The sequence below is a fragment of the Papilio machaon genome, chromosome 5 (genome assembly GCF_912999745.1).
Source record: "Papilio machaon chromosome 5, ilPapMach1.1, whole genome shotgun sequence".
Classification (NCBI taxonomy): Eukaryota; Metazoa; Arthropoda; class Insecta; order Lepidoptera; family Papilionidae; genus Papilio; species Papilio machaon.
In genome coordinates, this window is record NC_059990.1 from 6,442,649 (window position 1) to 6,458,063 (window position 15,415).

The 15,415-nt window shown below is 34.6% G+C and overlaps 1 protein-coding gene across 1 annotated transcript; it reads right to left on the reverse strand.

The window, feature by feature from the left end:
* Positions 1 to 13,938: 13,938 nt before the first annotated feature.
* Positions 13,939 to 15,188, reverse strand: LOC106713535 (achaete-scute complex protein T3). The gene is made up of 2 exons (XM_014506347.2): positions 14,291 to 15,188; positions 13,939 to 14,165 (listed from the first exon to the last, which is right to left on the reverse strand). The coding sequence occupies exon 1, from the start codon at positions 15,009 to 15,011 to the stop codon at positions 14,298 to 14,300; it is 714 nt and encodes a 237-aa protein (XP_014361833.2). The 5' UTR covers positions 15,012 to 15,188; the 3' UTR covers positions 13,939 to 14,165; positions 14,291 to 14,297.
* Positions 15,189 to 15,415: the final 227 nt, after the last annotated feature.

The following is a 15,415-nucleotide window of genomic DNA, read 5'->3' on the forward strand; positions in this document are numbered from 1 at the left end:
ACTTGTTTATATTGCGAGCAAAGGTGTGAATGAAAGATACTTATCTGATCTTGTAAGACAGATTGTTTCCACCTATGTCACTGAACATCTTGTTTTCTAATTCATTGATTTATATCAAAACGTTTTTAACTAATTGGAAACCAACGTTTGACGGATTTGCAAAGATGTGGTGATCGGAAAAATAATAAAATATTGACTTTTTAAATTCTCTACGATACTTTATTTTCTTCTTTATTTCGGTTAAGCCTAAAAATCAATGGTCACTTATTAAGATACCTTTAGATAATCGAATTTTTTTTAGCAATGACTTAATTGCTCATATTTCTATTTTTTTACATGAAACATCTAGAAAAAAAGGTTACTTCATGATTCCTGTGACATTTGAACTGGTTACTGAATATTCTTTGTCAGTTGACTACGCAAGCCTGCGGGTTAGACGCGTCCTTTTTATTTTACCTTTGTTACGCTTGCCGGAGAATTTATTTCTCTTTCGCGCGTTGAGTTTCGCTTCCTGGGCGGTTGTCGGTAGCCGCCGGCACTTAGCACCGACACATACGATCATACCTCGGTATACTTTTCGCTTCAGCATTTACCCATTTTATGAGAAATATTTACTACACATCAATGTTGCTACGGCTCAAAAAAAAATATTAACACATAAATATCAGTGTAGGAGCGCCGGTGGCTCAGGGGTTAAGCACTTGACTTGCAATCTGCAGTTCCTAGGTTCGAATCCTGCCATGTACCAATGTGTTTTTCTATTTTCGATTTACATATATACATTTTTCCGACGTTCTTACGATGAAGGAAAACATCGTGATGCAACCTGCACATATCTGAGAAAAAAAATCAATGATATGTGTGAAGTCAACCAAACCGCACTTGGCCAGCATGGTTGACTTATAGCCTAGTCACCCCTAATTTAGGGTAGGCTCCGAGCCACTCAGTGGGGACGTATAGTGAGCTAATGATGATGTTGATGAAATAACATTGTAATCTATAATAACAAAGCAGACACTGACTATGGGTTATCTTAAGCGAACCTATTGACGTAATATAATGTAACAGTTTAAAGACAGAACGCTCATGTTTACATATGAAATATTTGGGTACATATTGTTTATGTATGTAGCTTTAATACAAGTTTTCAACATACCACATAAAACTAGTAATTAAAAACGTTTATCTTTGCAGATAATAAGCGTGAGAATAATTTATAAGATTTTACTCGTACTTCCACTTCTATAAGCCAAAACATCTGTGCCATTTCGATACGGTACATCACATGTTACTAAATTCTAATCCGTCTTAATAGGATGCAAATCTAAACTGAATACTAACGAGTTGTCCAGACCTATTGCGGTGGTTTTGTATAATAAATCACGTGAACGAGATCTTACGGATAGGGCATTTCTCTCATAAAAAATATTCTAAAATGTGGGTTAAACAGTGGCCCTTATCCCATAACCTGAGGCTAACAATTTTTGTCTTTACTTTTTCTGCCCTTTCCGTAATGACTTTTATGTTTTAAAGTTGATTGTGTACGTTATTTATGAGATATGCTTTGAGATGAACTCAAAGGTTCGAGTGTTACTGCTATTTAGAAATGGACATATATCATACCATTATTAGGCATTGGTTAAGGATTGTTAGATAAGATTTACACTCACGAACTCTTTGTTTTACGATTTGCAAAGATTTCACATTGTGCATTGTCTGTTAAAAATATCACTGGCACACTGAATAAAAAATAAAAAAACCACAGGCTTTTTATCCATTTAGACAATTGCTCATTTCTGTTAACTTTAAGTATGGTAAATTTCTGTAAAGTTTTTTTTAATCTGTTTAATATGAGGTTACACTACGGTTGAGACAATTTAAGATATGTTTTAATATTAAGATAAAGAAGAAGCATTAAAATAGAAAAAAGAGGATAATAAATGATATAAATTATATTTGTATTTTTTTAAATGAAAGTAAAAAATGCTTAATATTCCTTTACTATTCATGCAATCCTAGTTTGCCTTCAAAAATTAATGAAATTATACTTATTTTGTTTGGTAAAATATTTTATTATCAATCATTACAAATTCAGTGATTTGTTACAGCAAGTACTGACACATCATTACAGTATAACTTACCGCCTCATTGTTCCATTACGTAGTCGTAAGTGATTTATCACATAAAATATAACTACAGACAGCTTCCAACGTATTCGGACGCACATAATTACCACTTTAACTGGCATAAATCTTGCGTTGTTGTTGTTTGATTTATAATCGTACCTTATGGCGATCGCAGCTACGAGACGACTTCCCACGTTCGCTTTAACATCATCGATTGCTAAAGAGGTAGATTGAAACCTTAACACATATTGCTCTAATACTATATTTTTGTGTACTGGAAAATTTGTTTATGAAGCTCAATGTCCTTGGCAAAAACAATGAGTATTATTTCGGGTCAAATTAACTCATTATCAACATGTAGGAATTTAGTAAATTTTTAAGTTTGAATGATACAAGATTTCTCATTGTTTATAATGTTGGCTTGTCTATTTAAGTTTATATTATATATAGTTTTAAAGATCTTATAAACAATAAGTCCTGTCTAAGTCATAAATAAAGGCTTAAACAACGATGTAAATCATTTATTATTGGTACTGCTAGTGTCTTAATTATTATGTAAGTTTATTTTCAACATTTATTACTTAACGGTCGCAAAATAAATGGACAAAAGCCAGGGTGGTCTGAAGCATAATATTTTTAAAAACCATTAATTAGAGGGCAAAGCCAATAGATTTTTTGCATAAGGAATCCCGTTCTATAGGAATGCCCTACGGTTACGTTCGATAAAGATGTCTCGACTGTTATCAAGGGCCAAGCTCTTTCAAGAATTGGCGCCACACAGATTAAGATATCTTCGCATTAATGTGTTAATTAAAAAAAGAACTTTTCTTTCTTACAAACGTTATCGACCACTTTAGCAAACTAAGATATGAATTTTTATACTATCACAATTTTTAACACTTCACAATCATTAGTAAGATATCTAATTCTTTTCATGGGATTTATGTTTCATACAAAAATATTTGCGACTACAAAATCAATTGTCTTCTGTAAAATAAACACTCAGAATAATAGATTCAAATTACAAAATACGTTTTTATTATTGAACTCGATCCATATATTATTTTACCTGATTATTGTTTTTTTTTTAATTACAATGATATTATGTCAAGTCTAATTTTCTGTCATTAAATCAAATGTATCTCAGGTTTGTTTTTAACAAAATTTACTTTTTTATAGAAAACTTAATTTAAATTAAGTCTGAGCAAGCAAAAGTATATAAAAATATATAATGAATTCTTGTTAAAGTAACCTTCTACTTAACCAGCCTACTGATTAAAAGTGATCGGCGTAAAGGCGATGAATTCCTTTGCGATGTAGAAAAATATATATTTTTTGCTTTGCTCTCTTGCGAATCGGTGCCTTTATCTTCTTGTGGTTAACATTCTAATGAATTTTCAATGTCACATCACAATCTATTTCTCCATTAAGATAACTTTGCTTTAGTGTGTGTAGTTCTTAATGTGTCGGATACATTTCCGCAAATGTTTGGAAGATAGAAAAAATAAATGATACGATTATTTCAACTAACTAAAAACTTAATTTTTATAAGAGCATATGCAACGGCATTTGCTCTTATAAAAATTACTATGAATTGTATAACTGAGACGGCATTACGATTGCTACTTATTGATACAGAAATAATTGAAAGAAAATATTAGTTTACTTGAAACTATTTCTATAGCTTGCATTTTAATAAATAAATGCTAAACCGCAACCCTATCTCTTTTTTTTTGTATGATTTTTTACATTGGCCAAGTTACATCTTTTAATAACGCGAAAATGGTTCTAGTATGGTGTGATTCCTACTTGATTTTTGGCAAATCTATATCTATAATTACAATAAAATTGGTATGTCTGTATGTAACAGACACCCCAAAAAGACACAAGTTTGCGCGTTTTCCGCCAAAAAAGAACCCTTTGTCGTCAACCTTAACTTTGAGAACACTCCCCTGGTTGCCTCAGCCAGCATTGGTATCCTCGGCGTTGACATATCGAGTGACGTCCAATTCCGTGGTCATCTGGAAGGGAAGGCCAAGCTGGCCTCTAAGAAGCTTGGTGTCCTAGGGAGAGCGAAGCAGTATTTCACGCCAGCCCATCGCTTACAGTTATACAAAGCGCAGGTTCGGCCACATATGGAATACTGCTCGCATCTCTGGGCTGGAGCTCCTAAATACCAGCTTCTTCCTTTTGACCGCGTGCAACGACGTGCCACTCGAATCGTCAATGACCGGGGTCTTACCGATTGGCTTGACTCACTGGCTTTACGAAGGGATGTCAGTTCCCTTTGCATCTTCTACCGCCTTTACCACGGGGAGTGTTCCAAAGAATTGTTTGGAACCATACCTGCCGCCGAGTTCCGTCATCGCACGAGTCGACAGAGCGCCAAATTTCATCGCTACCATCTCGATGGGTGGCATTCCACAACGACGAGGTTTTCACGAAACTTTCTACCTCGCACAGCCGCGTTGTGGAATACTTTGTCCTCGGCGGTATTTCCAAACAGTTACGACTTAGGGACCTTCAAGAAAAGAGCGTATACCTTCCTTAAAGGCCGGCAACGCATCTGCGATTCTTCTGGCGTTGCGGATGTCCACGGGCGTCGGATCAAATAATTCTCGGTCCGTTGCTCGTTTGCCCCCTTCTCGTATAAAAAAAAAAAAAAAATGTAACAACGAAATAAAAAAATCATATTTCGTGTACGTGGTGTTTTGCTTTATCTATAGCGAAAAATAAATTTTAAAACGTCACGTTTGCCGGGACTTTCACTGGAAGGTGGAATTGATGTGAGCAGGCATGTTAAAGGCTACTTATTTTTTTAATACTGCGCTGACGAAGAAATTTAACTTTATTTCATTTCATTTAGTACAATTCATTGTAAAACATCTATCGTATCGATGGAGTAATAATTCCATTAATTTTATTTCCAAAAACTTCTCTTTACTGCAACATCAAAGATTTATATTCGTTCACAAAGGTTTTATAGGTATACCGTCGTTATCACCGATGTAAATGTTGGGAGTCAAATATTCGAACCTCGGCCAAGTGTTTACTTTACGTCCGTGTTATTGTCATATAAATGATGACGTATTAATAAAACGAGCTATTAATGTTTGGGAGTTTTGATTTACGGCCATCGTAAAAGTTGTAATCCGTGGCGGTAAGCCACCAACCGTTTGTAAAATACCTTCCCATGCTTTAATTGGAGTTTACTGTTATAAATATGTATTTAATATCAACTTGTCATTCTATCTTTTTCTAATTATAACAGACGGACTGAAATTTTAAAAACTGGTTTTTTGATATAATAATCGGATATACATCATAAGTACGACATATGATTTTTATTTCGTTACCTACACACATTTCAATTTAATATGTGTAGATCGTTTGGTTGAACTTCATAACAGTCTTGAAAACTGTCTGTCTACTATTAAATGGGAAATTAAATCTTTGTTACTTTTGGATAATAGTTTTATTGGAAGAAATAATATGAAAATCGGTATAATACGAATGTCAATTTTCAAAATTTTTTATTCAATTTTATAAAAATTTAGCAACACTTTTTAACACTTGTAACACGCTTATCACTCTTGTATCACTCTTCTAACACTTTGTAACTACTATTCATGGAATATCACATGGAAAACTTTATCTTCCACATACCACATACATATTCATATAGAAAAGCGTTCTAATTTTTTAATAAAAGTATACAAGTGATTTTAATATGTGGCACTATTTTGTTTTATTTTATGATAATAATTACTTTTTCTCATTTTCAAATAAATGTCTTAGTATAACAAAGTTTGTGAGATGTGTTTTTATCTGTCTAGAATTTACGAATTAAAACCAATGTTTCTTTTTTTCATCATCATCATCATCATCAGCTCACTGTACGTCCCCACCGAGGGGCTACCCCAAGTTGGGGTGACTAGGCCAAAGTCAACCACGCTGGCCAAGTGCGGGTTGGTTGACTTCACACATATCATTGAATTTCTTCTCAGATATGTGCAGGTTGCATCACGATGTTTTCCTTCACCGTAAGAACGTCGGATAAATGTATACATATGTAAATCGAAAATCGAAAAACACATTGGTACATGGCGGGATTCGAACCCTGGACCTGCAGATTTCAAGTCAAGTGCTTAACCACTGAGCCACCGACGCTCTTTCTTTTTTTCGCATCTTCTTTATTCTTTCGGTCAAAATTATAGTTTTTATTGCTTTCTTCCTTCTTGTGAAAAGAATACTAAGTAAAAATATAACAAATAGTTTGTAAATTATTATTTATGATTATAGTTAAAGTTAGTCGCAGAATATTGAAGTGTGTCTCCTTTTGATCGAGTTTTAATAAACATCTGGCTAACTCATTGATATAACAAATCTATCGTGTTATTGAAAATGTTTCGAATTACGTGAAAGGAAAGGGTAACAAATAGAAAGTTTTTGCGCAAGCTGTCTTTCGTTTGACCGAAGCGCACCCGTCACATGTTTGAAGATTTCATCCCTTTAATGCACCTTTCCTCGAACGTATTTGTTGTGCAATGGCACGAGCTTTACTATTTGCACACACTCGAATACATCTGCTTTCAAAATAGCAAAAGATTTCTAAGCATATGCCAAAGGATATGAATGATTATGCATGGTTATAGATTAAAATAAAGTTTAAAAAACTTATATAGTTGTCATCGATTTACAGTTTAATAAATGAAAATACAAATTAAGTATTTCATGGTATGAATGCTTGTTAATTCATCAAGATTTAAAATTACTGCTGAAAATAAGTAAAGAGTTGAACAGGTTTAAGGCCTGTATAGATTTGCTCCGCCATCTTGAAAATTGGAGTAAATTTTCTTACCAAGATCATGACGAACTAGTTGCGGGTCTTTGGCGATGATAGATAGAAATGTCGGCGACGTGCGCTATATACACACACATAACAGCGCATTGCGTAAATCGTTAGACACTAAAATTGCCGAGTTTCGAAGATTTTAATTAGCCTTTTGTATGAAAGGCCTCAATAATTTTTATTAAATGAAACGGTTTATTTTTTTGAAATTATGATAAGAGTAGAATGGAACAAGAAGGAAATGCGTGTTTAAATATCAAGTAGTTGCGGATGGGGAAATCCATGTTGTAAGTACATAAATATAGAAAAGTACAGGCAGGTGTTTAGTATCTTAACTAAGTCATAAGTAATTTAATGTATTGTACGCGAAAGTTCTCTGGAAAAATATAAGTAAATAATTGTATTACTTTATTACGCGGGCGTAATAAAAACAATATTATGGGATGAGTACTGTCACATGAAACTGTAAATATATATTTTCATTGATTTTGTTTTACAAATATTAAATTTGAAGATAATTTTTGAAACGGATTACAACTACCTGTTCTAGTTTTCAGAAATACTACAGTTTTCAAAAATAATTACAATGAGTGATATAATGGCAATATAATCTAGGCGATTGATTAAGTCAAAAAATTTGACTTTACACCAATCCTAACATAAGAAAATTGCTTTCAGTAGAAAATTTCTTACCATCCGCAGTGGATCTTTTTGAAAGATAAATTTTTATTTATTTTATATTGAACACTTTTCTTCTTTCTTCACTTTTCTACTCGATTGTACTTTGGCGACAACTTTGTGGCTTGTGCCGACCGACGCGACGTTGGCACCTGAGATCGACAAACACCTTGTCTACCCGCAATCCTTTGACATCTGCCCGGGTGCGTTCACTTCTTTAGTTTAATGTATTACGTATACCCATCGAGTACCCAGATGTAACACAAAGATACATGAAGGAAGACAGTTAACGGGGAAAGCATTGATATTTTATTACTTTGTTTTAATCGTTTTTATTCCAATAACAATATGCTATTGGATTGGCATTCGAATTGACTTAATAAATTCTCGGAATTGTACATTGGCCAACACAATTATATTAAAAAATTGAATTAACTTTTACTGGTTTACAATATTTCGTAAACTTATTAAAACAAATAGAATCAGTTTCCCCGAAGTTGTGATTTTGGTTTGGTCCATGAAACCACATAAATGAGAAATCGGGTGTATGTTTTGTATTGCGCTCTTCAGTAAAACCCATGGCTATTATTTAGCTTATTCCATATCAATAATGGAGCGTCTGGCACAGGTGACCTGCAGGTCCTAGGTTCGTATCTGCGGAGAAATTCAAAAATATGTGTGAAGTCAACCAACCCCCTCAGGGTCAGCTCCGTTGACTATGGCCTAGTCATCCCTTACTTAGGGTAGGCTCCGAACCACTCAGTGGGGATGTACAGTGAGCTGATGATGATGATGAAATCTTGAAATATTGAATTACGCAAGGAACTTATCTATTTTACATCTTAATTTCTTACATTCGATATTCGTTTATTGTTTTAAACTTCACCCGGTGGCCAAACGTCGACTGCGTTAGAACCCGTTTACACTAGCGGAATTAGCCAAAAGACTTTATGCTTGGTGCGGCTGCTATGTCAGTCGGCTTGGACGCGATTGATCACAGTAATAGCATAAGCTCATCATCAAAGTTACTTAATGGAAATGAGGTATTAGTCTGAACCTCTATAACTCAGCCAATGCTACCAGCCGGAAACGGAAGTCTTAGTCCGTTACTTTAATTACTTTACCAGATTTACTTTAACTCTATCTTACATCACTCTCCGTCATTTAGTATATACAAGATAGTAACTCTGAATTATGGGAATTTTAATCTTGAAGTATTACCACGTATTTATATATTGTATATATTAACGTATGAGTGTAATATTTTAATGCATTACTGATTATATTTCAAGTTTTTATACGTTTTTATTTCATTTCTTGAAGGTTATCTTAGCAGTGTTGAGGATTAAACTTGCGAATTTTGTCCATCAATAATAATTTAACTAACAAAAAAAAACTTTTATGTTTTAAATGCTACAAAATACTAAAGAAAAGTAATTTTGTGTACTACAATCATTGACATTTTGTTTAAACACATTTATTGATCACACAATTGTATGACAACAATTTGTCAGTTGAAGCTCGAATTTTGATCTTATCACGATGCTATTGTTGTTTACTTTGGAAACAGATTACGTTTTACCGCATCGGTAGCTCTCTATTGAGATGTATTTAAATTGTTTTGCTTCTGGTAACCACAACACAGATATGAATCAATTTTAATTCTTCATGTTTATTATAACAATGTATAGAAATATTAATACAATAAAAAGAAATAGACCCACTGCAGCGATGTGGTAAACAATATTTTTTGTATTTGTCTAACCCTTTTTCTAGTTTAACGCTTCTGTATGAGTTTTATGTATAGAATAAGATTTTTTCAAGTCCATTATTCAAATCATCATTTTTTTGTACAAATATTATTGTTATGTGCTGGTTACACACATTATTTTTTTTTTAGAAATGCGTGCAAACAGTGATAGACGGTAACAACAACATCAGTTGCACGAATTGGCCGGCTTGAGCGGTGAAATACCACGACCATAGAAGAAAACAGACGTGAATTGAAAGCAATTCCGCGTTTCCTCTGATTCTTAACCTTCTCACCCTTTTCTTCTTAGAAAATGATAGGGGAAGAAGCGAATTTGGCAGAGCTTCTGTATTTAAGCGAATTTACATTAAAACCACGTTATACCTTATACTATAAAAATGGTAAACGGAGATTGAATCTTTTAATGCAATAAAATATGTGATTATTTTTTTAACTAACACGATATTAAACAGACTGAAACGTTTAATAATGAAGTCGATCTCGTCAATTGTATATAGTAATATTAATAACATAACCCAGTTAAAATTAAGCACGACTAATCAAGTTGCGTCTTTACTTAACCTAAGGCCTAAGTCTAAATATGCTTATTTATAATCGTGGCATCGTATTTGTGCCGCGGGCGTGCGGCGTCCGATCCTTTGAGCGCGGCCATACATCACGGATCCTAAGTAGACAGTATATCAACCGATATTCAGAGTAATTAGCCCTTTGGCGACGGACCTCCTGGATTTATTGTAGTAGGGCGTTAATGCGACCGACAGCCGTGATGCCGGCCTTTGTTCTCCCTCACCGAAATATTCAATTGGAATTTAACTACTTACCCGGGTCGCAACCCGACTTTTTATGACCACATCTTATTTCACTGATATCCCGCTAAAAATAAAAGCCTTTAATTATTATCGTACCTCACAGGAATCCATAAGATAAAACGAAAGGGTTAATCTACAATTGTTTTATATTCAAGGACATCAAATTAATTTACGATTTATTTAAAGTCGTCTTCGATGATAATTGTACTATACATCAGAGGGTCCGCTGTAAAATTTACTTATTTTATCTATTCCACTTTATCCTTTATCGTTTAAAAAAACTCATCAAATTAAAATGTAGCACTTTTATGGGTTACGATAACTATTTTGACAAAGGAGGTTGGTAGTCGCACAAAAAGCGGAATCATTACGGCCGGCTACCGCAATCCGTCAATTAATTTACATTTCAGATATGAAAGGCGACAAAGGGAAGGCCGAAAGGAAATCGCCACTGTCGTTTATCTATAAAAATTGAGACATTTTAAAGTAAACCTTAACTCATTGTCTTTTAATCACACTTTCAATGTTCGAGTGTTGATAGTAAAAACGAAATGGCTACCGTAGGCGACGGCGAGTGATAACGCAGACTGGCGCTACATCGTAAAACATCATTAGCGAGATAAAAACCCTAAAAGCTGCCTCGAAGAAACCGAGAGCGCAGGACGTTACGTCGATACATGCTCTTCCCTGCGTACACTGCTTGATTAATATTAAATAAATGCCTTTAATTTGTGATCAATCAAGAGCAAAAAAAAAAGAGAAATGTAACAATTCACAGTATTGACCAATTTTATTGGGAAGCATTTAATTTAAGACACTATAATAGGATGGTGTTGCAAGCTAACAATTTTGTTGTTGTTCACAAAAAATATTTAGAAAACAGTAATTTTCACATATTCACCCATTTTGTTGAACAAACAATCATAAATGAAATTATTGTGTCGAGGAAGTGGCGTGTAAAAAATATGTAGACAAAAGAATGTCCGTGTTAGAAAACTTAATTTTACACCCCGAATCAAAACTTCGGAGCCGTATTGTGTTTGCTGGTGTTAACCAATTTCTCTTTTGTTGTTACCCCGCCTACATTTATTATCAAATGCCTTTGTGGCGTGTCATTTTTTATCAAAACAATAACCTTTTTATATGAAAAAAAAAAACTATCGGGTCACACGTACGATAAGTAAGAAATGAATTTGTCAGAAGCTTTTATAGTCAAATAAAACATAATTTACGTGGAAGTATAAATTAGGAAATTGTGGGAGGATTTCTTAGAAATTTATATGAATGAATAATTGAACTGTTTAGTTAAGTAGTTTTTTTTTTTTGGTAAATTCAGTCACCGATACAAAATATATGGGCATTGGAGAATTCATAAAACTAAGTACAGATTGTTTAATAATTTTAATACTTATAACACAATACTTCTATAATTTTTTTATTTCACTAATGATGTTGGAAAATTAAAACGAAAAAAAAAAACAAATATTTTATGATTGGAGTAAACATTATAAAAATTAGAAATACATTAATCAAAAACAAATTACAGTCATTTGTCACAATAAACCAACGTTATGCGACAAATAAAAAATAATGTCAGTTTATCCACCCACATCGGATATAAATTAATAGAATCTGCCCTCATCCCCGTGACTTATAATAATACTTGATTGGTCTCGTGTGAGGTATTTTTTTCATATTCCTCAACATCTAATGTTGCTAAACATCTATAGGGGCAATATAGATGTCCGTAGAGATAACAATCAACATTTTATAACATCGGTGCTAAAATTATTATATCAAAACCTATCTTATAACTCTTCCGTTCTTACTGCCGCACTTAATGGTTATACTGCAACAGTTAATTAATATAGGGTTTTAACATTAAATCTACATATACTAAGTGTACCCTTTAGTCACTTAACAACTCTAAGTTTTTAATATATTTAAACTTTAAAATTTTAGTTAGAATGCAATTTATATTTTACACCGTCCGCGGGGAATTAAAAAAAACATAATAAGTAGACTATGTGTTCTTCCAGACTATGATCTACACATATGCCAAATTTCATTGAGATCCGTTGAGCCGTTCTGGATTTACCTTCAAACAAACATTCCATCCAAACATTCGCATTTATAATATTAGTAAGTTAGAAACTTTTGCATGGAATTATCATGTTCTTACCGCCTATCTATAAGTTCAGGCAGCTGAGAATAGACGATAATAATTACCATACTAATCTGTGGATTTCATTCAATAACCATTCAGATGAAATAAAAATCCTTAATCAACCCTCTCAAAGATCATTTCTAATCTCTTCGTTTAAGCAGTTTTAGAAAACCATAGATAACAAGGGAATACCTATAAAATCGAAAAAATAATTGAATTTAAAGATTAAAAGAGTGAGCATGGTCTTTATTTAGGATGACACATTTTATTAGGATTGCCGTCAGCTCATTTATCTCGGCAAAGAGAGCTTGGAACCTACCAAAGGGTGACAGGTCATAGTCAACCAGCTCATTGACTTGGTTGATATTAAAGATATCTTTGAATGTCGTTAGAGATATGCGCAGGTTACATCACGATGTTGTCCCTTTCTGTAAGAACTTAGGATATATTTGCGTATGAACTAGGAAAGTTGAGAAAAAAAATTGATACATGGAGGAGATCGAACCTGGATATGTAGGTTGCGGTCCATTCCGGTCAAACGCTCAACAACTGCGCAAAAGACGCTCGATAGATTGTTTTTAGGTAACAGAAATACCGGACGAAGTTCGTCTTTTCCGTCCAGATCCCATGAACTACTGCAATCTTTATATTCTCAGTCCACCGTGTGAGGGACCTATCTATACTTTTTTTAAGCTACATAATTCAAGCTAAATAAGTTCAATTATAAGGAAAGGAACTCCTTAAAATGTATAACATACTAATTTAATTAAGGTTTAAGTAAAAATTTAAGTTCAGAAACATAGTATTTACCCTAAATTTAAATGTGATTTATCAGTTACATTATTTAATTTTTTAGTATAGTTACTAATTAAACGGAAATAATCCCTAAGAAACTGTGAACATAATTTGTATAATAAGGTACGTTAATCTCATTCCTTACTTCTAGCAAGTTCATCGCGCTCTTTGTCTGTAAACTAAACATTCGAATAACCTAGAATACAATAATTCGTTATTTCAAATTTACAATTTATTTTCCGTACTTTTAGTTGGTCATTCCCGTTGGGCCTATTAAGTCCATAAAACCCAAAAATATTCCCATTGGCGAATAGGCCCAATAGGAAATACTCCTTCTAGTAAGTCCATCGTGCAATTTATCTTTAAACCAAGGAAAGAAAGAAAATCTAAGATTTACATAAATAGTGTCATAGTAAGTAATTACGATCAATAAACTTCTAAATTAGAATACAATACTGTTACAGTTGTTATTTTAATCTTTTCAAATTATTATAACAGTATATTGCAATATTAAAAATAATTAATCGCACCAAAAACACGATAACTGGGCAAAAATTAAACACACTGTTAACTTTAAAGACATAGTAACACATAATTATGATAAATACAAATGTCAAATTTTATTTTCCAAACAGCAAAGATTTGAAAGGGAAAAGAAACAAAAGCATTTTTAATAAATAATTTAATATTCTTGTTAAACGACGCCGTTTAATATTTACAATAGTATGAAAACGTCCTCACTTGTTCGCAATAGTCCGCAAGGTAGAGACACTTCGAAACAGTAGTTGGTTTCACTCACTCTGACCTCTTCTACGCTTATTTACTAAATGTCTATTAAGATTAAGGCACTATGGTATGACTAGAAATATCGAGAGTCTTTTCGTCTTCACAAATAATGCGGTACAATTTAATTAATGCACATTATTTCGGAGGGATTCGTCCAAACTTGATTCCGAACGTCGGTTACCTGTGGACAAAAAACACACGTTAATATCTTTCTCCGAGAACAAATTAATAATGCCACTAAAAGTATATTACAACAAAAAATAATTAAAAAATGATACAGCTTTTTAGTTAAAAATGTAAACTTACATGTATGCTATTTTTGTTGCCACCATGAGATGACGTCCAGCAGTTCGTCCTCGTCCATAGGCCCCAGCTGTTGCTGCGTCGAGACCTCGTATCGATCCACAGCTGAATAGGCCGAGGACACTCCAGAAGAACACTCTGAGGGCGCAGGGGAATCGGCTTTTTCAGAACACGGTGAATCATTGCCATAGAAAAATCCGTCGTCCATGTCCAGCGTAGTCGTTGGTTGACTATTACTACTTGGTATGTTCTCTCTATTTTCCTGATCCCGTGTTATTCCTAGAGCAGCGTCACTCTCGTCTAGCAGTTGTTGAAGGTAACGTATGTATTCGACTACCATTCTCAATGTGTCTACTTTACTAAGTTTTTTTCCGGAGCCTCTCCTGGCGCCACCTGACAGCGCGGCGACCACGGAGGCGGGCAGGTGACGTCGCAGCGCGTTAAAGCCGTCATTAACTTGTTTCACACGATTTCGTTCGCGGGCGTTGCGTCGCGCGATAGAAGCCGCCTGCGGCCCTGTGTAAGGATTCGTCCTAAAATGCACTTTCTTCCGATACTGAAGATTCGGCGGTGTGTCGTGTGTGACATAATTTTTTTCCGGAGCTGGAGCGATTGGTACCATTCTTTTCTCCATTGCTGATTTAGTTACGGTCGCTGAGGGATACCCGGATGAGACGACTACGTAGTTGGTTTGGCCTTGAACGAGTTGAATCTCTTGTAACATTTTACGTGTTCAGTGCGCGGCTCGAGTCCGATAAGCGCGCACGACCGGTCCGCTCCGTGGGCGGAAAAGCACTGGCGCGATAAAGGGAGGCTTTGCGAGAGCTTTGCGTGGTGGGCGAGAGCGAGTGGCGAGCGGCGGCAGTGGAGCTTCACGCACAAGTGAGTCGGCGGCGCACGCGCACGCGTTATATCACCTGCGCCGGCTGCAAAAAAATATAAATTTTAAAATTCTCTTCCCCTATTATTTTCCATCATCCCTTCCCTTTTGTACGTACGGGTCCGTACCTGGCGTGGTAGTTAGGGGAGCGCGGGGATGCGCGGGGAGGGCCGGCTAACGCGTGCCCAGTTTTTTCTACACTGACCACTGTATACATAAACAATGTTCTTGAAATATTTTTCTTTTAT